The sequence below is a fragment of the Diadema setosum genome, chromosome 9, assembly GCF_964275005.1.
Source record: "Diadema setosum chromosome 9, eeDiaSeto1, whole genome shotgun sequence".
Lineage (NCBI taxonomy): Eukaryota > Metazoa > Echinodermata > Echinoidea > Diadematoida > Diadematidae > Diadema > Diadema setosum.
Window position 1 is genome coordinate 14,868,736 of NC_092693.1, and position 27,508 is coordinate 14,896,243.

Genomic DNA, 27,508 nt, shown 5'->3' on the forward strand with positions numbered 1-27,508 from the left:
GCTGTGCTGGCATCGCATCATCGCGGTTGGGCATGGTAGTAGATGACGTGCAAGTTCTGCAACTACAGTCTCGTCTCCGGTGACGATGACATCTCTCAACTAGCTACCGACACCGAACGAAGCCGAGTGGCCTGAGTTGAGCTGAGACAGCTCGACAGAAGCCATTTTTGCTCTTGTTGCTGTTTGCTGATGCTGTGATCTGGGGGCATTTCATCAAGCGTTTTGCCATATTCCCCCGGCCCCCTATTAGCCTAGCCCTATGTCAGTTCGGGAAACCCACTCACAAGGGGGGCCCCTCCTTATAAGTAACCCGTCCCCCTTATAAGTAACCCCGTCCCCCTTATAAGTAACCCCCGGGGCACCCCTTGGTCTCCACGCTTTTTTGCAATGCAACGCGAAAATGAAAGGACTGTGGCAATTCGCTTGCTTATGTCCATAAAGCTTCACAAGTTTCCTAGTTACTCACGAATTTGAGCAAAATCGGTTTGAGGCATCATATCTAAAATCATGGATTTAAATGCGATGTCAAACGACCCATGCGAATGCTGAAATGCAAGCGATTACTGGCGCGAGTGTCGCCAGGCGCGGCGGCGCGGCAATGCTTGAGTGCAGACGTGGCGACTGAGTACGGAGGTCAGTCGCCACGTCTGCACTCAAACATTGCCGCGCCGCCGCGCCTGGCGACACTCACGCCAGTAATCGCTCGCATTTCAGCATTCGCATGGGTCGTTTGACATCGCATTTAAATCCATGATTTTAGATATGATGCCTCAAACCGATTTTGCTCAAATTTCGTGAGTAACTAGGAAACTTGTGAAGCTTTATGGACATAATCAAGCGAATTGCCGCAGTCCTTTCATTTTCGCGTTGCATTGCAAAAAAGCGTGGAGACTCCTTATAAGGGGTGCCCCGGGAGTTACTTATAAGGGGGACGGGGTTACTTATAAGGGGGACGGGTTACTTATAAGGAGGGGCCCCCCTTGTGAGTGGGTTTCCCGAACTGATGTTACCAAATTTTGTTCTCAAGCTCTCATCGCCAATCACCATGTGATCACCGAATCGGGTGCAACTAAACCCTGCCCTTGCTTGCCTGGCCTGGCTGACCGGCCTGAATTGCCTAACTAACGTTAATAAACATGCTAATTTTTGTCAGACAAGATATCTGAGTATGACTAGACCTAGTTTAGTCATGTTAGTAGGTGTCCAACATTGACACTAGTCTATACATTGAAAGTATAAACCGACATCTCTCTAGATCTATTTATCTCTTCACATAATTATTAATAGTTGCACATTTATTTATGTTCTTGAGAAGTAAACTGTATATCTGTATTATATTCTTTCTACACCTATCTATTCTTGTGTTGACCATTCTGAAAGAATGATATTTTTTCGTTTGTGAAATACAGTGTAAAAATGACAATGAACAAAATCAGATTATATAAAATGCGTTTGTTAAGTTTTTCTAAACACCAGCGCAAATAGAGTAACACACATCATGCGTTGTTAAGGTAACTTGCGAGATAGTTTTAGGCTGTTGGTGCCCAGCGGGAATGCAGTGATTTCATGAATCATTTCGGCTATAGGAACCTAATCTTTTACATTACAATGTACCACATGATGATCATTGTGCCTGAAGGGATTGAAAATGTGTTCTTTATTTTCTTCCAGAAATCTCTTCACGTTTTGTACATCTGTTCTTTAAAAAAAAGAAAATGTGACAGGATTGAATATTGAAGGTTGTGATCCTTTTTACGCAAATCTGTACCTCATAGACCATTCTGAAATAAAGAAAAATCTTCATTGTGAAATGCAGTGTTAAAATTGTGATAATGAACAAACCCAGATCTATTCAAACTGTTAAACACGTTGGTTTCTTTTTCTGAACACAGATTAAGTAGCTTAAAATGTGAATATTCAATTATTTTTTTGCTACTGTCAACCGGCAAGATCGCGATGATTTCAGAGTAACATATACATCGTTTATCGTAACTTGCGAGGTATTTTACGCTGTTGTTGCCCAGCAGGAATGCGATGATTTCATGAATCAAATTGCTTATGTTTTTCTTAATCGTGATACACCGAAATTGTCTTCGTTATAACCAGAATCTCATTATAACTGAATTCGTTATAACATGGTTTCACTGTATGGGGATTTGAAATAGATGATATAGACTTTCTACCAATCCAAATAGAGGTGTATTACTAAAAAAGAAAAAGAGAGATAAACAATAGCAACAGCAAAGCAATCATTGATAACAGTGGCATAGCATAGATTGTAAATGCATGTAGGAATGGCGTTACGTGCACATCACACGTATTGCAATTCATAAGATTTTTGGGGTGTCGGTTTCAGTAAGTGTGTCAAAATAGCAGTATAGTTAGACCTACTACTCATTGACCACTTTTTGAATGAATAGCTTGTATCTTAGAAAATATCCCTCATTTTCACCTTTATTTCATTCCATGCGAGGCAGAAAATACTGCAGATTCATATCACGGGCTCAGATTGTTGACTCGTACCGTACGTGTGGAGTTTTCAATGACAAACACAAGTGACATTTTTCACTGTACACCGGCACAAGCTCATCATTTTAATCGACCGCCCGTTTTCCCATTGAAAAGCATGTAAATCCAGTGAATGGGCAAATATGTGTTAACAACAATTATGTGTATTACTAATGAGGATTTTCTTCAGTTCTTTTTTCGGGCTTTTTCCTCCTGTTTCCTCAGGTTGTTTACCTGTATCTCCCTAATTTTTTTGGATTTGTATTCATGTTCGAATGTTCCAGCTTATTGCGCCCCGTCCCACACATATTTTGGATTTTATACTCAAGAAAGCCATTGCGCGAGAGCGGTCGATCTAAAAATAGGTGGTCGATGAGTAGTAGACTTACTATACCTGGTACAGTACAAGTCAGTAGCATATCATTCACAAAAGAGGTAACATGATGTATAGTTAACACAGTGACTCTTGAAATAACGGAGAACTTGTGGTAGAATGTATAAATTATTCATGGACATGAGTTTTGTAGTTGTGTCGGGGCTGTAGCACTGTTGGTGTGGAGCCTCTACCTACTCACACTACTAAATGGAGAGGGTGCTTTGTTTACAATGATCTGTAAAAAAATAAAAATAAAAAAAATATTGTTTTATACTTGTGATCTCAAAATAATCCAAAAGAACTTATTGTTGAGGCAAATAGGGTCAGCCAGACAAGCTTCTTGGTGTCCATTTTCAGTATCATACATGTATATTACAAGCTGATTCCAAATGGTGGGAGATCAAGATGAATTTTGAGCCCTTCTGAAGTTCTGTAAACTATGTGTACCTTTAATTTAGCCTTTCCTTCTTGCTTACTGTCCACATACCTCGGTCACGTCACTTCACACACAACAGTGTAAGTGCTGATACCATTGTCATCAGGTGATGGCAAGTTTGCTGCTAGTAGATCTTTCTAAACACCTACGCCCGAATTCACGAAGGTGGTACAGATTAAACCATGGTTTATGCAAATTTCTGCTGCGTGAATACGATAGACAGATTACGTATGCCAACAGACGTCCAGTAGCAAACGTGCATTGATACGCGCATGTCAAAGGTACGCCTATTTCATGCTAATTATAGACCATGGTACAAATTTTGTACCATGGTCTAAGTTTAAACCACCTTAGTTTGTGAATTCAGGCCCTAGAGTATCCTTCCCACACTTGATATCAGTCAATGTTGGGAGGTACTAGTAACTGGTTGACAGAAAGAGCCTCCCCCCCCCCCCCCAGCTCCCTCTGGCATTTCTGAGTGGAACACATTCTATTGTATTTGCCTGGAAATGATAGTGGCCTGATTGCTAATATGGTGAGAAAGTTGAACAAATGTGGTCTAGGAAATGCTTGATTATGGAGTCCTGAGCTGGGAAGGATACCCGCCTGTGGATTGATACAAAGTCCTAGGCCCGAATTCACAAAGGTGTTAACAATCTTTGTCCATGGTTCAAACCATGGACAAAGATTGTACCACCTTTGTGAATTCGGACCCTAGAGTTTTGTTCACGTGAAGTTAGGATTTTGGTTTGGTTAAAATTTCAGTTGTCATGTTTCCCTTATTTTGCCGTAGAAATACCACTCCTCATTTTAAAGCAAATATTTTGCACCCTCTTTTCCAGTGTTGGAATAGAGCGAAAAACAAACCAACACATGGGGGGGGGGGGGGGAAGTATTACGGAAAATCTCTTCCCCAAGCTCTATGAGAGCTTTAAACCAGTGTAGAAGAAAGAGTATCTTCTAGAGTGCAGATTTCTACTAGATTATCTGATAAATATGTCACTACTTGGCAATTTGTATACTTTTTTTTTTTCCATGAAGGCATTAACTATCACTATTAGATAGGAATTGTCTAATTTTCCATGTCAGATGTAGTGAATGCAATGTCAGTATAAGTGTGGCTGAATGTAAAAGACTCACATTGTATACATATGTTTATAGACATTTTCCCCATTGTATGCATTAAAGGACAAGTTCACCTTCATTAACATAAGGATTGAGAGAATGTAGCAATATTAGTAGAGCACATCATTGAAAGTTTGAGGAAAATGGGACAATCCGTTCAAAAGTTATGAATTTTTGAAGTTTTTGTGCAGTCAACGCTGGATGAGAAGACTACTGCAGTGTATGATGTCACATGCGTACAACAATATAAGGAAAATATAAAGAGAATTTCACAAAATTTCATCTTTTGAAAAAAGTACACATTCCCTTGACTCGTTATTGACATATGTTTTGGGTAGGCCTAATATTATTCCCATTGCCTTCAGAAAGAGGCAAGTCAAGTGCTCTTTTATTATGTGAAAAAAGTGAAAATATGTTGAATTTTCTTTACATTTTCTTTATACTGTTGTACTCATATGACATCACGAGCCTTAGTAGTCTCCTCATCCAGCGGTTCCAACATAAAAGTTTTAAAAATTCATAACTTTTGCATCGATTGTCCAATTTTCCTCAAACTTTCAATTATGTGTTCTACTAATATTGCTGCATTCTCTTAATCCTTATGTTAATGAAGGTGAACTTGTCCTTTAAGTACAATGTCTGTGAAAAAAACAAGATGGATATTTAATTGTCCATAAATCTGACTGTTGGTGTTGATTTAACACAGTCCTTTGATGGATAAGCACATGCATGCTTGCACTGAACAGAAAGCCACTCATTTGTATGGATATTGTATGCCGAATATTTTGCAAGGTTTTTATTTTCATTTATTTCATTTATTGCTGAAATATTTTTATTTTTTTTTTGCTGCTTGTGCAACTAGTGAGACAAACTGCACTCACAAATGCAGAACATATGATGACATAAATGGTTTCCCAGGGTACCAAACAGAAATCAGCCATTTTGTCAAATTATTATTAAAAAAAAAGAAAAAAGTGTGGTATCGCAGCTTCCATGCACGCATAGTATAACATGCAGTGGCATAGGAATGACTATGTATAGTAAGTATGTACACGCACACACAGTGCATGCATTTTTCTCTGGTTGTCCTTGAGTGGACGTGAGGTGGCGCTACACAATGCGGTTACCCGGGGTACTACGGTACCCCGGGGTAATGCGTGATGCATCATATGGACCTGTGTACCCATCTTCAGTGAAGTTTGTGGACCTACATACAGTGTAAGCTTTCTAGTATGATGTGTGTATGAAATGTGAATATTCTGTAGTTGTCTTGACAACCTGGTACTTTTTGCCTCATGGCTATTATGCACTTTGTGGCAGAGGTGCAAAAAATATGATCATTTGTTTTATCAAAATATGTAAGAATGTAATGTTCATGACAAATGGTCACTGAGGATGTTCTTTATATAATATGCATGCAGAAAATGGTTCCTTACAGGAAAACAAAAGAGGATATTACTAGTACTGAAAGTGGTGATGATGATGATGACTAGTGATGTTTGGACCGCTTTTGCTTCGATTTTGTAAGTCCTCCAAGTTGTGCAAGAATCCAAAGGTGTTGGCGTACACTGTGTAAGTGCTGAAGCTTTGTATGAGGTACCAATAATGCTTGATTGGTTATTTGAACTGAGTTGGTGAACAGCCAGAACATTTTAACAGTGAATGTAGACGGCCCCGGTATTCCAAGTGGAATGAGCTGTATTTTTTCAGTGAATGAGTAAAGATATGATGTAATGTGGTATCATTCACAAAAAGAGGTAGTATGTTAACATAATGACTCTTGAATGTTGCTTGTAAAATATGTTCGGTACCAATTTCCTGCAACAAACAGGAAAGAGCTCTGTCTCATTACTACATAGCCATAAAGTGGACTGAAGGTCCTAAAAGTTAATCCCATTTCTCAGTGCTTAGAGCTGTACAGTGCAGTGTAGAGAGTCTGAGCCCAAATTTAGCACATGCCTGCCAGGCATTAACCTTTTAAAGGCATTATCTACCATTTGCATAAAACAAAAACCCAGCTTTATTGCTTCAAAATAGTTCTACAATGTTAGTTAGGGATGGAAACAACCACTGTAGAAATGTTGAGCAGTATAATCAGTGTTAAGTATCGTTTAAGAAATACATAATACAAAATGTAAGCAATAATTATAATAAAACTGTTTCTGGAATAAATCATCTACAGTTATCGTTTATTGAGAAGATGATGATATCTCCTTAGTAGGCTTGTTGCAAAATTCATGTATGATTGGGTGTTTTGTGATGCAACTGATCTACACATATACATGTCTATACATGCATCAAATGTGATAACACAAACATTTTTTTTTACTGCTCCCAATGGTAAACAGTACCTTTAAAGTGATGCATTCCAGTGAAAATTAATAATGTGACTAGAGGGAACTAAAAACAAGGGACTAATTTGCCATCCCAGCCAACCTAGCTTGGCAGACAGAGAAAGTATACTGCATTTGCGTGGTCCCTTGTATTCATGTTTTGTGAGCAATAGAATGCATCCTTTTATGCAAGCTCTGATATTGCATTGGTATGGAAAGGGAATTACAGTTGTAATTATTGCACTTACATGTATCACTAGAACTTGGAGTTTTTTCTAAAAGTTAGCAATACCAGTGACTAGTCAGTTCAAGAACATTGGTGGTCATCTGGCTTCATGGAAGTTCCAAAATAAAAATTGTGTGCCAGAGTTCAGAGTCTGAATGCATTCTGTTAAGCTCTTCTTTTCTTTTTCTTTTTTTTTTTTCTGAGAACAGATACAGTGAAATAGTGTGATCCTTTTAGGGTAATTTTCAATCATATAAGAGTAATTTGTTGATGGCTTGCTGCAAGGGGTAATCATGTGCGAAGTGTGTATTTTTCTGCACAGCTGTTTTGTCTACAGAGGTTAATCAAATGGTTATCTAAATATTGTATGACTGGGGGCATAGGTAACCCAAGACTGCATTAGCACACTGTTGATATCTTCCAAAAATAACCTGAAGGTCACTGGAGTGTAAACATCGCTTGCATAATTTTCATCACTCGTTTACTATACTCAAAAGACCCCCCCCCCCAAAAAAAAAAGAAAAAAGAAAAAAAAGAGTATAAATGAACTTGTGTGAGAGAAAGAGAGAGAGAGGCAAATATACTAACAGACAAACAGAAGAAAGAAAAGGCCCTGGGAAATTAAGTGGCATTTGAAAGCATTGAGCATAAACAACAGATCAATTGAAATCTTAGCAAACTGGACAAAATCAGCAAAGTTATGGCCACGTGATTTCCAGCCAGTCACCTGATATGATAATTTCAAGGGGTTTCCAAACAGCCAGCTTGGTCACATGGATGTGACACTAGTGTTTCTGTATGTGTGACCATATGTACCATATTCCTGAAACAACATGAAGTGGAAATGTATATTTTTGAAAATATTTGCCAGATCATATTTTTTTAAAAAGCTGTATGATTCTACCAAATAGAAATCAGGGAAATCACATTCTTGCCCATCATCCAAGACAGGAAACCAGTGCCTTCATGAAGATTCAAGAATGATTTGTTATGCATTTGAGTAGGTGGGCAGGTGGTTTTTACTGCTGTGTGGCTTCGCTTAAGACACAAACAAACAAATTCGCTGCAGTGATAGAAATTCTTTTATACCGATCTCTTGGAGACTGATGGTTTTAATGGGACGTGGATGAAATGTGTTGAAATTTTTGAGCAATGCTACAAAGTTCAAAGCTAATGTAATGTTTTCAGCTGAACAGAAGTGTGGAGCCATGTCTTGTAGGTGTTGCTACAAAATCCGAAAAAGAGTTCGACAAGGCTGATGTTCTTTTGTCGTGGAATGCTACAAACACAGACAAAAACTGTACAACCTGTGTGTGCTTCAGACAAGTTTTATGGCTTGTAATTTACTATTCTCGGAATATGGGACAGCTGCCGTAAGTGAATCACTTCCAACAGTCTCAGTACATCTGAACGCACTCAAAGAGTTCGGGGACAGTCAGCAGCATCGCCTGGAATCCCACGAGACCCGCATATTTTCTAATTATAACCACTCCTGTCACCGTCTTCTTCATCAGCTTTTCCTGCCGCTCTTGCTTCGGTCTACGGGCCGAGAGGGGGCTCTGTGACTAGCGACTAATTTCCTATCCAATAAATAGCAACCTCACCGGGGCAAATCACATGACTCGGCGGTGGGTAACGTGCCCGATCAAGTGACACACCAAGCGCTTTGTGAATAATGTGGTTTTTGTCGCAGTGTGAATGAAGATAACCATGGGAGTGGAAGTGTGCAGTAAGTCTTCTTTGTGTTGGTGGCCTTCAGTTTTAGTCTCCTCTTAGATCAGATAGTATTCTCTTTGATGAGATGCTGTGAGTTTCTTGACACTAATGACAGTACCCAAGTTTTGTGGAAGTGGAGCTAGCATAAATCCTCAGTAGCTGCATTTCAGAGGAAGGTGTGTATAAGTTTTGAAAGTTTTCATTGTGCTTCAGATTGGCATAAGATCAAGGAGGATAGCATCATTTTGCCCTGTACATGGCAAGCTTTCCTTGTGGAAAAGAAGGATGTTTATAACAGCTTTTATGTATAGTGATTGGTAGTTTTTACTGCATATCAGTCAGTATTTTAAATTTGAAGTTAAAGTGAGGTAAATGTGATATATTCTTTTGCTGTAAGGTTGGAGAACAATTGTCACACTGTGTTGAAGGGAAATACTATGCTGGTTTTGAAAGTTTGCATTTCGTTGCTCAAACTGAAGAGATGGATATTGAGAGGTAAGTGTCAGGTAGCTATACTGTGTCTTGTTATCGTTAGACTTGGCTTGTCAAGTCTTCTCAGAAGGCCAGGATAGTTGTCAATGATCAGCACACAACCTTTGACTCTGAGATAGAGAATGAAACTACCTCATTAAACAGGTGACAGTCTATGAAATTGTTGCTACAGTTATGTTGTGCTGTCTGGGTGAAATGCTCTGCAATGTACAAATTATATTCTGGTGCTTATTCAGTTGTACTTTTATCCACATTAAATCCAGTAATTTAAAAAAAGAAATACAGATGATAGCATGAGTGGAAGAAATGGTATAGATTCGTATTCTCCATTGGATTCTTTGGGATTAAATCCTTCCCCGAATCAGACAGTTGCTGCTCCAGGGGTGCAAAATTTGGGCTCCGTCATCTCGCCTTGTAATCTGTTTACCCAGATATCACAGTTACACGGATGTAGGTGGTGAAGTATTTGTAATCAGCTCATCTGTACAAGCAAGAATGTGAGAAGCCCAGATGAAGACTTAAAGTGTGTAATGAATATTCATTTTTTCCCCCTCAGTTAATTGAAGATAAGAGCTTTAATAGACTTGTCAGCCTTTTTAAGTACAGTGTATCTGTTACAGCCAGTGCCTCAACTCCTCATATCGTGTGTCAAGATGATTTGATGTTTCTAGACATGACACCTCCAGGGGGATGAATGGCAAGATAGTTTCATTCTCTGTCAGAGTCACAAGTTGTGACTCTGATACCAAGAGTCACAACTTGATTGTAATGTAAATGCAGAGTTAAACAAACTTGAGGTATTGTATTGGGTCATTTCTGAGCTTGACTGGTGTGTTCTAATTGCACATCAACTCATTTGATTGGTAGTTTTGATAACATTCAAATTGGTTTATCTGTTCTCGATTGCAGTTATCCCACACACTTGAAAGTGTTGGGGTTAATGAAGACAGTACACTGGGAATGGGAATGATTGCCTTGGAATTGGTCTTCCAGAGTAAATTTTGACTGTAGAAATGACCAAAATTTAGGCAATCACCAAAGGGTGCTGAATGGTGTGATTTTTTTTTTTTTTAATGTGCAAAGTACTAGAAGATATCTAACTCAATGCAGAGCAATGCATTCAAGTCAGTGTATAGTGCAGACCACAATTTGCCCTTCCTCTTCACAAAGGAGATTATTAGCTGCATGTGATTTGGATTGCGCTTATAATGAAGTGGAACGATTTGATGTGGTGCGGTGGCAGGGAGTAAGAATAGCTCTGTGATAGCTGACTGGATTAGAATAGTGCGAGGAAGATTAACACAGCTGGCTCGGCACGTGGCCCAAGGGAGTTATGGATCACCTGACCCATTGTCATGTGACTGTTACTGCCCACTTGATGCACATAGTGGCAATTCATGCATGGCAGTTGAAGGTTGGCGAGCTCTGTTTAGGCAGCCAAAGTAGTGAAAATGGAGTATTATGGAGTACAATGCACATTATGAAAAAAAAAACAAAAAAACAGGATATCATTCATTGGGCATCTGCAGTGGCCATTTGCGTACTCATTGCCCATTTCTAACCCCGGTTTTTGCACTTACTCACCCATGACCTTGCACACCAGAAGTGTTTCAAGTTCTGATTGACAGTGCAGTTCCTCACCGTGTTCACCTTTGCCATTGAAATAAGAGTAAAATCAGAAGAACAGAATAGCAGCCAGTATTAAATCCCAATCTGGAACAAGCTTACAAAATTTTGCAGTTTCACATGTTTCACATTAACCTGCACATATAAATCTTTAAAATTTCCTTCTTTTTTTTTTTTTTTTTGACATGAGAAAAAGTAGGAGTAAGATCTTTTGCATCAGATTACTGTAGTCCTGTCTGTAACAGCCTACCTGGTACCAGTTATAAACCGATGAGGAAAGGGCTAGTCACACCTAAATTATCAACCAAAAATATGATTTTTATGATATTGTTGTGTGATTGATACAAACTAATGTCAGAGTTGTGAGATGATGACATCATTTCCTCTTCTAATTTGCTCATATTGCTGCAACCAATGAGGTAAAAACAAGTGAAACTCTCATAACTTCTAGAGATTTTTTTCTTAATGCTATGTCTGACTTTGATGTACATATTCTACCACTCTGTTGGTCTTACTTTAGTCTTTACAGCATAAGTACACTTGTATCGCAGTCAACTCAGACATGGTGTGGCATTACGGTTAAGTCTGCCTTTCAGGTAGTCTGTTTGGTGAGAGTTAGCCTTGAGCTCATGTCTTTTTTCCCCTTCTATTACTCTATAATTGATTCATTGATCTTATGAAACACAAGCAAACAGCTGCATAATGGAACTTTCTATAGGAAAGCCCTTTTTTCTTTTTTTTTTCTTTTTTTTTTATAGTGAAGATCAAAGCCGGAGGCCAGTTAATTGTACTTCAATGATCATTGAAGTACAATTAATGTACCTTTAATTGTGTACACTACTGGCAGCATTTTGGTTTCGTATTGTCCTTCCCTCGATCCATCCATCTGGTTGACATCTGAGGCAAAAAAAAACAAAACAAACAAAAAAAACCTTTAAGAAGGATTATCATGAATCCCTGCCCATGTGTGCTATATCATGGCTTGTACACGAGCTGATTAGATTTTGGGGCAAAATTCTCCTCCAGGTCAACAGTTAAAGACCTAATAAAATGGTTTAGGCATTTTTTTCTCAATGATGTAATAATATTAAATGTTAAAATACATGTCGACAGTCAGTGGGTCGACCGGGAGCGCACATCCCGTGGGGCCCGGGCCTGGCCGGGCTAGCTATCGTGTACGCGCGTGTACCAAGCTAGTAATCTGAGTGCTTGTGCTGAGCGGCGTCTGCTAACTGAGCACAACTCCGTGCTTATACGTCATCAATCGGTTCAGGGGTGTTGGTCACGTGACTATCTTTTTCGCAAAAGCTGCAACGGGGTCCTCCAAAAATGTGATATTTGGGGGAGTTTCTAGAAGCGATAAAAACCGGAACGACACTGACAACATATTTACATTGATAATCATGACATATATTTTACATTTCTTTTGCATATTAAAACATTTTGCAAGCATTTTATTAGGTCTTTAAGGGTGACTGAACCTTACCTGAGAATGGCATTTCTCAGCTGTATCATCAGCGAGGAATCTTCTGTGATTTAATACCATGATAGGAAGGAAGATGCTGGTGAATGGCAAATGTCAAAGTAGAGGATCAAATGCCGTAGCTGAAATTGTTGTTTTCGAACCATGTGTTAGCTAGTAATGCACTTTTGTAATATTAGTAGGACAGAGAGACAATTCTGTCCAAGAAGTGATGTGGGCCAATTATTGAAAAATTGTCTCAGGATGATTGGTAGATCAGTTTTGTGGGAAGAGCATGAAAAGTCAAGGATAATGGTCAAAATTGGTGCTTTTTAACCAAATTTAAGCAAAGGGTCATCAAATGTTGATGCTTAAACATTTGTAAATATATGCAAAAAGTATCAAAAGTTGTACAGAAGTTATAAATTCTTGAACCTTTACATTGATAGTAGAGAACTGGAGTTTTTATGTAATCCCTGTTTTATGTTAGAATTTCCTGCACAGATCTTTACTGCTTGCTCCCCCCCCCCCCCCGAAAAAAAAAAAAAAAGAAATCTGATGGCAAACCTTTCTCTGGAGTGTGGTTCTTTTGAAATTCCACCAGTCTGTCACCATTGTTTTGGAGCTAATGTCATTGCAAACTCACTACTCTGGCAAAAATTTTGGCTTTTGTTCACATGGCTCTCCCCAATTGAATGAAATAATGGAAGGGCATTTGACTTAACTCCTCCATGACACAGGGAGAACAATGTTATTCAAATTCATGAATTCTTCCGTCGAGATGTTTTCAGGGCAACTGATTTGTCAATCAGTTGCAATGAGAACAATGTTACCCTTAACATATGCCAGTAACAAGTCAAGGGAATATGTACTGGTACTTTTTGTTTGAAAGAAAAAGAGAACAAACTTGTGAAAATGACCAACTTGTAAGTGAATTTGTGGAGATTTTCTTTTATATAAATTACACAGTGGTGGGTAGAATGCTCTTGGTATAAATCTTGTTATTTCTGTGCTCCTAATAGTTATGATTCATTCATGGATAACTGCATGTGTCAAATTGACTGTTCTTGTGCAATAATACTAATTGTTCCCACCATTTCTTTTGTTTTCTTTGTTTTTCCACCCAGGTCAGAATGCATGATTGAGAAGTGACTGAGAACTGTTGATGCAATGGAAGAAGACCCAGTTAGTGGGAGAGTGCTGGTAGAACCCATAGAGTTTGTAGATCTGCGGGAAATTGCCCAGGGCAAGCACGGCAGCCATCGCGGCAGCCCCGAGAGGGAGCTCCACACGAAAACTGCAGCCAAGGGCATCCTAGCTCACGAAGATCATTCTTACAATTGCCTGCAGTTTGCGATACAGGGACAAGATCCTGTGTGTGGGGAGGAGAAAACACCATCTGTTGTCTATAGAGAGAATCCGCCAAGACCAGAGGCAGATCTAAGGACACCTAGCAAGGATGAAGTGCTCTCTGTGGTCATTCAGAAACTCACAGAATTGGTGAAGAACAGTGAAAAACAGCGGAAAGAGGCTCCAGATCAGAGCAGTCGCGTAGAAGTCAAGAGTGGTCAGAATGAGGCAAGGGAGGCCTTACAGACAGACAGAACAAGACTTTACCAGTGCCCAAATTGTCCCTGTCTGTTCGCTGTGTCACATTCCCACAGGAAGGATCAGCTTTGTTCTTGTTGTTCGAAGGACACTGTCAGTGGACTCCCAAAGCGAATAGCAAAGGACATTGATCAAGTGCACTGCTACAGGGACGGCAAGGACCACAGAGGTATTGTTTGTGATGTTTGCAGTGTGAAGGTCAATAGCTATAACGACCTGCTGTACCATTTAGCCACTCATGATGCAAACATCTTCCGCTGCAAGTTTTGTAACTTTGTTACCACCAGCCATGCTGCCATCGAAGGCCACCAGGAGGTCCACATAAACCAGAGAGCCAAGAAATGTGTGTGCAACCTCTGTGGATTCAAGACTGAAGACTTCCAAGCCTTGCAGAGACACATCAAAGTTGTTCATCAGAGTGTTGAGGAGATATTGTTGAAGTGCTCGGAATGTGGATACAGCACAAAAACAGAAGAGGCTCTTCGGAGCCACATGTGGACACACGTGAAGTCAGGAAATGGGATACAGCTGCCCAAACAGGCAGGCAGTGAACCCAGCAGACAGAAGCCTAGCTCTGCTGCCAGGCCCAGCGGTGAGGCACCCATCAAATCACTACCTCGCAAGGACTCCAAGGTGCGCTCGCATTCTCCCGAAACCTCTGATGCAGCCACAAAGCTATTTAAGTGCCTTCTATGTGGATATCTGTGCGAGAAGATATCCACCCTAAAGGCACATGCCTGGAGGCATGCTGGGCAGGAAGGCTGTTCATACCCTGTAATGCACAAGGTAGAGGATATCACTCAGATGCCAGCTCAAGAGGAGTCTGAGGAGACCAGTGCAGTCGATGAGGGAGCATCTAAATTCAACTTCATCGAAGTGAACAGGAATTTCGATGGTGAGGTAGCAAACAAAGTGCCAAGTAAATCGGGTTGCCACTGCTTCCCCATAGTGCTGCCAAAGGAAGAGCATGAAATTGTGAGCAAAGTATTCGCAGATGCTACCTCAGTCGACACAAAGCCCAGTGTGGGCAGTGCCATCCTCAACAAGGCTGGAGATGCCCATGAAGATGTATCTTTGGTTTCCGCGCAGTCTCCTCCAAGTGTCATTGAGGTGTCAGATGAGGCAAAAGATGTGGACTCCAGTGATACTCTCCCCCAAAATGCGTCCTGTGACAGCAACCCGGTGAAACTGACTGAAAGTGTGAGAGAGAGTCTTGCCGCCACAGAACCCCCAAGTAGTACTGCCAAGTCCCCATCGCCCCAACCAATTCCCCATGAGATAGATTCTTCTGAGGATGTGGTGGAGGAAGTGGTGACAACAGATGAAGTGTCATTTGCAGAAATGAATTTAGTAGTGGATGCTGCAACAGAGGACTTGACTGCATTTCAGCCCAGATCAAACAGTGAAACTCACAATGAACTGAAAAATGCATATGTAGCAACTAAGAAAGAGGAAACTGTGAAACATAAGCATGGTAAAAAACTGAAAAGGAAGATGCCAACCCAGGATATTGAACATGATGGAAAGAAATCCAGAACTAAAGCCGGTATAAGTAAATTGCTGCTTAATGCCGTTGATGATGCTCTGCAGGTTGGTGTAGGTGATGTGCAGGGATCAAACACTTGTCGTGATCAGGACAGTCCATCCGTGCGTAGTAAGACTTTAGGCATTGCAGAAGTTGTCACCTCACCAGCTAAGCCTTCATCTGAAGATAATTACCAATGCCCAATCTGCAGACACGTGTTTCCAGCCACCATCAAGACCCATGTGTGCAGCCAGGGCCGCACACCAATCTTCAAATGCCACAAGTGCCCAGCGAGTTTTTGGCACCTTGGCCGCCTTCAAGCGCATATGGCAGGCCATGAGGCCATTCTCAAGTGCAGCAAATGCCCGTTCAGCTGTGGCTCCGAAATGGCATTACGGGATCATGTTAAAAAGGCCCATCTTCCCTCCAAGTCAAATGTATGCCCTTCTTGCCATAAGGATATTGCTGAGGAGTCCCCCAAAGCCCATGAGCAATCCTGCGTGCTGGAGTGCTGGTACGGATGCCGGGAGTGTGACTTCGTGGCCAGCTCACTGGAAGAACTCCAGAAGCATGGCACTGCAACCCACCACAAACCATACAGATGCAACCTCTGTGACTACTCGTCAGCAACACCCAATGGCATTAAGAATCACATGAAGTTTCACAATGTAGACAAGCCATACAAGTGTCACCTGTGTGACTTCAGTGGTGCCTACCCTCAGAGTCTAAGATCTCACATGAAGAAGCACTCAGCTAGTGGGCCTGGCCAGTCCAGCGATCAGTACAAGTGCAAATTCTGCCTGTACACAAGTGGCCACCTCCCCTCCATGAAGTCTCATATGTGGCGTCATGCTAGTAACCCGGGATACGACTACGATGGCCAGGACATCATTAAGATGGTGGAGAAGGTCAGTGGTGGGATCAGCAACACCAAAGTCGAGGAAGACCCTGTCGCAGACACAGCGCCTCCAACTGAAGCTCATGACGTGAAGCGTGTAGGAGATCCTCAGAGGAAGAGGTCCAGTGGCACCACACCCGCAAAGAAGGGAAGTGAGGTTGGCCGAGGGAAGGCCAGCTCCCAGCCGCCACAGTCAAAGCAGATTCAGTATGGCTCAGTCATCTTCCAGTGCTCTCAATGTGGGTTCAAGAGCAATGACCACAACCGCCTTGTGGAGCATCTCAGAGGGCACTTGTCTGATGGAGACTAGACTTTCTCTGAGTTGTAAATAGGCTCAAAATGTTAAAGCTCTAATGAGCCCTCTCCCTTAAAGTATCTGCCCCACCCTCGCCCCAACCCTATGTGTGCTGAGAATGACAATCATAATGCATCTGTGTAATAAAGATTGTGAAATCTTTTTATCCAAAATAACTTTATAGCCTGTTGAAGGAATGTGGACTTGTCTTTGTGCAGACAAATCAGGGATTTCCTCATGTGTTGGGAACCTAAATGAGTGTGGAATCCTAAAGAAAAATAACAGACAGACAAAATTGAAATATTTGGGTTGTTGTTGTTGTTTTTTGTGGGGATTCCTACACTTTGTGAAAAACGATGGATGGAGTTTCCTGTTTTGAAAAATAGGAAAACAATCCACACTTGAAATGATTCAGAAATTGAGGGTAAAATGAGCTCTCCTGTATGCTGCTTTGTGATTTTGTCGTGAACTGTCATCATTGTAGCAATGTGATAGAGTAATGATGTGGATTTCTGGGTGTAGAATCATATCATTTGCTAGTTTGCCCTAATTTGACAAATAGTGTGCATGGAGAAGAAATTCTTGTGAAGACACTTGGCCAAATATTCAAATTCAATAATTAGTGATATTGAGATGCATCCTAGTCCAAGTTACCTATCCACTGTTACACTTTCAATTCTTTAGCACATCAGATAGGGGACCTTACAGTAGAGAAACTTGATTAGTCATTCTAAAATAGAATACTTTAATGTAGCTTGTCATGGAGAAGAGAGCCAAAAGTGTACAGTACCTGTGTTTATGTTTGATGGAAGCTGTTTGAAGTGTGTACCGGTATACGTGAGGCAGTTAGGTTCAGGAAACGTGTGTTGTGACACTACATAAAAGGCAGGAAACACCCGGCTCTCACCTTCCTTTTCTAGTTCTGCTGAATGTTAAGTTTGTTTTTATTTGCTTGATATTTTTCTTATTCCCCCCCTCTCATTCAGCAAGGCTATCTTGTTTCATTGTCCTGCTTTTCCCTGGGATATGTGAACTATGTTTGACCAGATTATCCTGAAACTATTGCCCTCGTTCTCTCTCGCTTGCTCTCTTTCTCTTGTAATCTGTTCTGCTTTCTGAATTGCCTGTCTAAATTTTTGTTCCTCACTCTTTGGTTAGTTCCTCAGTCTTTCTTCACTCCTTTTGGTCCCTCACTCTTTTTGGTTCCTCACTCTTTGCTTAAAATCACTAACAGTTTCACTCACGAATTTAGTCGGGCATTTAAATGAGGGTTTCTTTTATCTTTTTTTTTAATCGCCAGATTAATCGCTGAATACAATAGTTGAATAATGCAAGAAGAACTGACATTATATCACCATTGTTTTCATATTATGTCTACTGACAAAACTCTGTTCTGTTATGATGGCAGGCAATGTGAAGCTGATACACTTATATTGCAAAGTATAATAAGTTCTCAATTTACTGTAAACTTTTCCCTTTTTTGAAGTATGTTTAATTACAGGGTATACATGTAGTATACATCTTAGAAATAGGGTGGATATATGTTTGTCGTAGACCCATATGAAATGATGTCGTATCGATGTTCAAAATTTGACATTTCCAGCAAGTAGTTTGTTCACCGGTTCAGTATTTTGTTTCCTGCTGCCTATGTGCAGACCCCACCTCAAAGACTTGCCATGGATGTCAAATTAAGATTATTTGAAGTCTACCTGAGTTTACATTTAGCCGACAGTATATTGTAAAAATTAGACTTGAGACAAAAAAGTGTTCCTCAGCATTTTTGAAACAACAACAACTGCAACATCATAGTTTTTGATAAACTGATGGTGCACTTGGGCCAGTGTCCAGTATGTTCCAAGAGGATAAATCCCTGCTTTGTTTTTGTGTCCCATGCATTTAAGGATGTGGGACTTTGTAGAATTCTGCAGTATTGCAGAATGAAAGAAAGAGATCAGACAACATGTAGTGATAACCAAATTGGTGTTCTTGTGCTGTCTTTTTTTTTTATTATGAGTAAAGGACAAATTGTATGGAGAGACATTGTTTCGAAGTCATAATTTAACATGATAATCACAAAATGACATGGTAGAGCCTGCACATTTGGCTGCCATCCAGAATGTGTCTTGTGTGATTAATTCTGACACCAGAATACCCATAGTAAAGTACAGTTGAACCTCTCGTATCCGGACAAGTCGGGACTGGGGCTCATCCGGATAAGGGATTTGGCCGGATACGGGAGACTCAATGCTTTGTACATGTACATATACATACACATGTACTGATGTAGCCCATTGTAGTGCCACATGTAGTAATGTGTATACTGCAACCTTTTCATTGTTACATTTGGGGATGTTTTGGGATGTTGAAATGTCTGAAGGTAAGCAATTTGGAAGGAAATTTGATGCAATGTATGTTAATCATATTGGAAGTAATATGTAATTCATGTGTGTTTGGGTAGGAGTTCTCAAGGAGTTGGGAATCCCCCTTTCTTCCCGTAATTATTAAAAAAAAAATCACGGCGAGATTGCGTCCGGATAATAGAGAGATCCGGATAAAGGGAGGCCGGATAATAGAGGTTCAACTGTAGTATGCATTTCATGTAGCCTGCTGTGTGACTCATCCTACCATACTGTATTTGTTGGTCCTGCAAACCTTACAAGGGATTTGGAGGATATTAACGCAATAGAGATGGGAACTACAAGAGAAGGGGAAAAATGTTGGGGACCGTTCTACTAGCCATGATCCATTCTTATTTTTCTTTTCTTTTTCTTTTTTTCCAGTTTTTTTCATTTGTTTGTTGTTTCTTTTTTACTGCCAAATCTTGAAATTTTGTCTTCTCTTTCTCTGGAACCTTTTTAGCTCCTTTGATAGTGCAGATGAAAGTTATTGCATCTTTTGTTTGAAAATGTTTTTTTTTTTTTTTTTTTTTTTTTTTTTTAAACGTGCCTTGTAAATGAACTGAAGGGCTTTTGTACAAAAGAGTTTAGGTGGTATTTTCTGTCCTCATGCATCTTAACGTGTGTGTGTTGTTGTTTTTTTAATCATGTGTATATGGATTTTTTTTTCAGTTTTGTTAAGAATCTGCATCATTTACAAGCCCCCCTTTCCTTCTTTATTTCCCCTGTGAGGGTTGCATGGCTGTTATTTTTGTTGCTTTGGCTTCATGGCATACAAGGCGAACTTCTCAAAGTTAGGGTAGATACTGAAAGAATGCAACTCATTTTGTGATAGAAGTTGGTCAGCTGAAAAAGAGAGGGTACCACATTCCATGATAAATGGCTAGAAACTGAACTGAAGCAGTTGACAAATCACACATGTGCAAATCTCCAGTATTGTATTAAGAGTTGTGTGTTTAACCATTTTCTATGTGACACAATGTGTTAAAGTTCATGGCTCTCTTATTTATTTGCTGGTCACTGGCCATACATATTTATATCCTGTGCCATATTCGAATGCTGAAGACAAATTATGATGTATGTGTACAGTGTACTTGTTGTCGCCTGCACGGCAGAAGGGCCTAAGGCTTGCGCATTTGAAAAATCACACACACAAAAAAGTGAGGATTTCATCATATGAATGAGCTCTCCTAAACTCTGTTGAATTATGTCACAAACCAAAATTCGATTTTAGTTCAAAATTTCAGTGCTAGAGCCCTTCTGCCAGGCAGGCAACGAATTCTATAGTTGTGTTTTTAAGCTGGTAGGTAGTGGTTATAATTACAGCATATTTAACAAAAAATTTGTCTTCTTTGCCTTTGTTCATCCTAAACTTTCGTGATGTTTGATTGGGGTAACAATTTCAATGTTTGCTGAGCAAAGTTAAAGATTGATTTTGCACCCGAGAAAGCAATTGCAAGGTGAAGGGGATATTGTGTTTGTTGCTGGCAAAGGAGGAAAAACAAGTCAAGGAGTATTCAAAGAATGGTGAAATTCACTGCTCTGTCTCAAGTTGCGCAAAGAAGTGCTCAATTATTGAGAACAATTAAGGACTATTTATACCAGTGCTAAAACAGTATTCATTTGCTGAAAATTGGAACATCTTGTGTGACTTCGTGTTGGAGTTTTTTTGTTTTTTTTGTTTCCATTTACCTCAGTTGAAGGCGAGTAGTAATCACATTGCGTGTTTATACTTAGTTATAGGATCGATGGATGTTTTACGATAGATTTGCAGGAATTATTCAGCATGAAGAAGCTGCCAACTCATGCAACTCAAAATATCTTCAAAGTCTTCAAAAAACAGCAACAAAAAACAGACTCTACAAAAGAATGTAACATGTAGAGGTATTATAAAGATAAATCTCTCATTCCCATTGGCAGCATGTTTATATACAATGTCAATGGCCATTCAACACAGTGGGCCCAGGAAAAGTTAAGGTGTTGCTCAGTTTTCTGTCTTTGTTCATATTGTTGATATTCTTTTCTTTTCACCGGTGGATTTGAGTGGGGCGGGTGGCAAAGCATTGTCAAGGGAACTTAACTTACTAGTTTTGAGGTGTCCACCAGTGGGTTAGTGTCATGCCCAAAAAGTTTCTTTTGTGGGATTCATTGGAAAGCTGGCACAGATATATCGTGCTCAACTTTGTATGGTTATCGGAACTGCACATGAAATGTGATCATGGAATGCATAGTAGAGATGTCATGATGATGATAAAATATTGCATGAGATTCCTATCATGTATTAATTAAAAATAAAAATACGGAATCATAACACGGCAGAATCGTTATGATAAACTGCTTGTCACCACTAAAATCATTTGGTTGTATTTATTATTATCATTTGGCTGTATCAAAATGTTGAATTAGGCTTTTGAAAAGCACAAAAGGAACTTTGATTTGGGAGGTCTGCTCAAGAAAAATCACTTTGTTTGAACGCGAGTTTGCTATATGAGTGTTCTTTATAACAAGAGTCCACTTGTCGTAATCCAGTGTATTGGTGAAGAAATGTTATGTTGAATGCTATTTCCTGCATGAAATGTGAATTGTGAAAATATTGCTGCTTTGGTGACATTGTTGGAAGGATATTACTGGTTAGTTGCTTTTTTTTTTCCATCACTGACTGGCTCACTTACATTGTGTAAGCTACTTTACAACATGCTAGATGAAACGTGTGTGGATGTCGAGTGGCCTGTCCTCAATCCAAAAGATCAGTATTCTTTCTTTTTACAGTCAGTAAAAGGAAAAATCTTTGAAGCAGAGACACATGTGGAAACTAAGTAAAAAACAAAACAAAACTAAAGACTGCCAATGTTGGAAAAAAAAAAAAAAAATGCAAGTAAAGTTCTTCATGAAATGTAGAGTGTGAGAATACTTTGAAGTGAAAAATAACCTGTTGTAACCTGCTGTGTAATGCACGCCTCATAGGCTGGGGCTAGTAGAGTACAGTGCAGTTGATTGTTGTCAGTTATTATCAGTATGGCAAACAGCAGGAATGTTACAATTCATTCAATTGGTAGCTAAAAGAAGCACTGATTTAGTAGCAGCTCTGCAATCTGCAGTTGATTACTAGGGCATTATCCACGCTGACGTAATTGACAATGAATTATATGCTGTATGATTTTGTATGATTTCTTTGCCTTGATGAATTACAAAAACCCCATCAAGTTGTGTTACTACATAAATTTGATTCTACACTCATGGTCTGTATGTGTGCCAATTGTGATTATTTGAAATAACCATGTGTAGTGATATAATATCTGTTGATTGTGTTGTTTTAGAATTTTAGAGTTTGCGTGACATAATATCAGGTTTGTTTGAATCAAAGCAATATTTTTGTAAATGTGATTTGCATTTTGGCATATCCGTTGTATGGTTTTACTTTCTTCATTTTTGAATGTAAGATTAGCATATTTTTGTTTCATATCAATACCACAGTGCTCATGAGGGATGCTTGCACTGTGGATTAGAGGTCACTGAACTTACATTTCCTTCCACACACATGGGTAAACTGAAAGTGGTCTGTGAAATGCCTCTCATCCAAGTCAGTGCCAAGTTAGAACAATTCCTTATTTCAGTGGTGTTTACAATTATGTAGCACCCACATGACTTCACCGAACAGAGTGTGGCCAATTTGAGGAAGCATGGATTTCATGCACTTTGATAGCTCTTGACTCTTTGTGTCCATCACAGACTTTGAGGTGCCCCATTTCTCTCGTGATGAACATGATTATGTCCACTTGTGATACTGGCATGCCTGCAAACAACCTTTTTTGGTGTTAAGGTTGTTCTGATTCACATGTTACAATCAAGTACCATAGTATACCACCGGTAGATGTTTGGCACTTTCTATTTGTTGATATTTTTTTTTTGTCTCGTTTGTATTTTTGAAAGAAATTTGTACATTCTTTGACCTGCCAGTAAATTCCTCATCTCATCATTACAGAGTCAGCAATAGGTAGAGGTAATAGTAGGTTTTGGACCCCTGTGATTTGGGCTACTAACAGTTCCAAAGTACATTTCATTCTTGCAGCTACCATGGTAAGAAAAAGGCAATGACCATTCAGCTTTAAGGAATTAATCATCATTGCTGTAGCTGCCTAGAGCTTGGTTTATATTGTTGTACATATTGCACAGAATTCACTGTGCAAGTGGTTGCAGAATCTATTTGAAAGTTTCAACAGGGTAAAAGGGCTTGTTTTGTGCTAAAATTGATAATCTTTGCAATGTTTTCACATCATATATAATGTTTCATTTTGCCCTAACTTATTCAAACAGTTATTGTGAATGCCAGGTCATTGGCTTCAGGCGTACTTGTGTAATCATTGAAACATACTTCATTCTATGGGAAGCATGAAGGTTGCTATTATCTGTCTCCACGCATGTATGCCTGTAACTTGAACCGAGACTAGGTGAAGGTATTTTTGGTGCAAGGCAGAGGGAATCTTTTAAACTGTACATGTACTTGATTCTGCAGCCTGTAGTTGATGCTAAGACCTTTAATGCTTGGCATATGAGTGCGGGCTCTGGTTTTAGGCATCCTTCTGAGTGCAGGCTTCCACTACAGTGAGCCTCTGTTTGTTTCACATTCGCTATGATCTTGTTTGGATTAACATGGAGTTTCATACAAATGTGGCTGCAGAGTAGTGTAATATTGTAGACCATGGCAGTTGGAAAGAAATGATGCCTGTGGGCTTCAACTGAAGCAGCCTGGGTGCTAAAGTGTTTCTTTTGTCATCTCAGATGATTAATGGCCAGTGTCATTCAGATAACCATAGTAGATAATGCTGGAGTTGTATTCTTTCTGTGCATTTTGGAAATCATTAGAAATAAAGCTGTGAGCCCTTTTAGAGGGAATATTGGGTCCTTCCAGAAGTTATTAATCATTTGTAAATTAAACTGCTGTAACACATCTTTTTCTGAAATAATACCCGTAGCCTATCAAATCTGTATCAGTGAGACAGTTTGTTGCCTTTCACAATCATCCCTCTCCTCTGTAGAATTCCCTCTGTTCTTTCTTGATTCTCAGTGTTAATGTGGTTAATGTAAAGTACTTTTCCTGATTTGATGGGAAATTCGAGTCTTTTCATGTCTGATCAGTCTCTGAAAGAAAGTGTTCAATTCATTGATGACTGATGTCCGACACTGTTGGTAGTTTGGAGAAAGACTTTGCAAGTTGCCAAGACATGTGGTCTCTTCTGTGTACTCTGCCAAACCTGTAGATGGTGAGATTAGCTTCTGCATGAATGTACTTTGTATATTCTTATTTTAGTTGCTGCATTCGATTGTACCAAGGAGGTGTACAGTAGTGCTAGATTTTGTGTGTGAGTGTGTGTGTGTGTGTGTGTGTGTGTGTGTGTGAGTGGATGTGTGGCCAAACTGATATAAAATTAGAGTGTGAATTCTGTATTGCAAGTGTTTGCTGCAATAAATAAGTTAATGCATTTTGGTCAAGACATTTGCCAAATGTGTGGTTTGTTGAACTTCTTCTTCATGTTCGTTATTCATCCGTATCCATTCTATTATATCATAACCATGTATTATCATTTTGCATGAGTGATTTTTCTTACTCGGGTAAGGTGAATTTCGAATGTTTTTAATTCTGCAGAAGCATAGTCTATTGCATACGGGAAGCAAAAATCTTTGAGTGTTTTTATTTTTGAGCTAGATGCACATCGCATGAAATGGGTCAAAAATTTCCATTCTTTTGTACATGTATGTATAATATATATCATATTATATATACATGTATGTATGTATGTGTGTGTGTGACTGTGTGTATGTGTGTGGAGTAGCTACCGTATATCCAAGCACACAACTGCTGAATGAAACATATTCCAAAGCAAAATTTGTTTTAATTTCTGTTCAAGCAGGTTTTACACATACACATAAGTTTGGAATCTATGATGATCAAACAAACATAGCAAGCTGGATTTAAAAAGGGGAAAAATGCACCTGAGCATTTGGTCTTTTCATAGAAATTAACTTTCAGTACAGATCAATGCAGCAGATCCTGAAGCTATGCCACAGGGTTCCTATGTGTAGTAGACAGAGCTAAGTACATGCAGCTGGAATGAAAGAGATGAAAATTATTTAAACAAATAACATGACAATATGGGATCAAACTCAATTTCTGAAGGATTCAAAATCTAACCCATCTTGCATGAGCATTTGGCACAAGGGAACTTTGCCTCTCCCTGTTATGCTTCTGTTACTCTTGATTTTACAGTTTCAAAACTCAACTTAGTAGTAAGGGTCTGTTGCACATGTTGACACAAAAGCTTAAACCCTTGGGCAACAGTTTACACTTGTTGATGACAGATCCCAATTAAATTAGATTAGCAGATGATCAGTACATGTGAATATGTGCATTATCTTGTGTTGCGCGTTAATTGTTTGAAAACACATGATGACATCAGACTGCAAATACCGTACAAACATCAAAACACCAATAATGCCTCACGAAATGAAATAATCGACCTGAAAAGACGACATGAAGGCAACAAATAACAGATGGCACACGCAATTCATAGTGTGGAAAGGGAGTCACTTTCAGATACAAGTACATGTACTTTGATAACAGTGGGTACTGCACTGTATCAAATAATTTTACAAAGAATAATGACAGCTTGTGATGAGTCTACAGCTACATCCCACAGATATTGAAGTGAAAACAATGCACATAACTATTCAAAGTGATTTTGAAAAGCAAAAACAATTGCACGAATACATATTCATTTTTCACCATCCAAATTTGGTGATTAAATCAAATGAAAAACCAGTCAGGAACCAGGCTGATGATGGTGAACACATAGATGGCATCAAAGAGCCATGATGAACTCCCAAGTATATGTGAAGGTGATGTGCACAACACATCAAAAACATCAGAAATGAAACACAGAAGTTACAACCATGTCTAGGAATATCACTGACAATGAAAGACGCACGGGAAGAAAAATGGAACAATAGAGTGAGTATGCATATAACATACTGTAAAACGAGAAATGTTCGTGTGCATTTTAATTTCGCGAGTGCGAAGATTCGTGAAATTAAAATGCACGCAAAAGTTCTTGTCTACACTATATGCATTGAATACCAGTTCCAGTTCACGAAAATTTCATGCCGCAAAAAAGGCCGTCGGCTCCAATTCGCGAAAAATTCATGCCGTGAATATATCATGTTTTACAGTACTGCATTTTAGACACACAAATAAATGAATTGGTGCTTGATACTGAATACATCACAAAACAATGACCAACCACATCAAGGTGAAAGTCCAATATGCCATTAGAAAACAAATTCAACACACACAAAAAAATACACAATAGAATATGACGTAATTCATTAATTTTGAGTTTTCTTTTGCTTGGCTGATATCATGAATAAATAGTTGTGTACTGGTGTGGGTTTTTTTCTGTAAAAGTAATCTAGCAGCTATATATTCTTGCATTAAGGTATAAGAAACACCTTGGAAATTGAGGCATAATAACACAGAGAATTAGAATGACACCTTGGCATTCCATCAAGCGTCATCAAATTATCATATGCGGGTATGTCTACACAATAAGGGCAGCTTTACTTGCTGTAAAAGCTGTTATTTCTACGCAGGTTTAATTTTTGCATATTACGTGAATCACTGTAAGGCCCCAATATCAACAACACACGAAAATATTGTGAATGGACAGGCATTATACTGCACTAATACAATATCATTGGTGTCAAATTGTGAAACAACATTGTGTGGAAATGTCTCTGACCTCCTCATTTGTGAAAATAATCTGTATGATGCAAAAACATCAGCTTTTACAGTAACACTTTCAACCATAGGTAGAACTTTTGTTTGTAATCCACATCTATTAATCATTGCATAGGATTCAAACAAGAGGCCGAGTGGAACTCAAAATGACATCAAACCTAGTAACGTATACCGACTAAACGTATAGCAACACTTGGTGAGCGATCATAATGCAATGCTTTACCATAAAAATAAGACACTCTTGCAATTGTATTGTGGACAAGCGTCACATTGGAAACTAGAAATGTCGCTACGGCGACTGGTGTATGCCTCCGCCATAATACATGGTTCTCCTAATAGGTCTATAGTACAATGTCTTGACAATGTGTGATGACAGTTTCACACAATTGGCAAAATATTAAAATGACAGGTTTGCCACAAATGTGCTGAATGTTCACTTTCCTAGAACTAGGTTCAATTGGATGAATGATTAAAACATCAAGAGTGCAGGTATTTGGGGGAACTGATGATTTTCACTTGACTTTTGACCCTTTTACAAGTTTATGCATTGAGTAATTTTCAAGGTATTGAGAAAAAGTATAATTTCAGTATCAAATGGTAAAATAGTATTATCGAAACCTGGCCTTTGACCTTTGACCCCACAGTTCCAAAGAGAATCACTGTTAGGTAGAACATGCATAAATATGTAAGTTTC

General features: G+C 39.3%; 1 protein-coding gene across 1 annotated transcript; it reads left to right on the forward strand.

Moving 5' to 3' along the window:
• Positions 1–13,470: 13,470 nt before the first annotated feature.
• LOC140232879 (uncharacterized) lies at positions 13,471–16,910 on the forward strand. Its single transcript, XM_072312993.1, has one exon. It carries the CDS (start codon positions 13,471–13,473, stop codon positions 16,639–16,641), a length of 3,171 nt encoding a protein of 1,056 aa, XP_072169094.1. The 3' UTR covers positions 16,642–16,910.
• Positions 16,911–27,508: the final 10,598 nt, after the last annotated feature.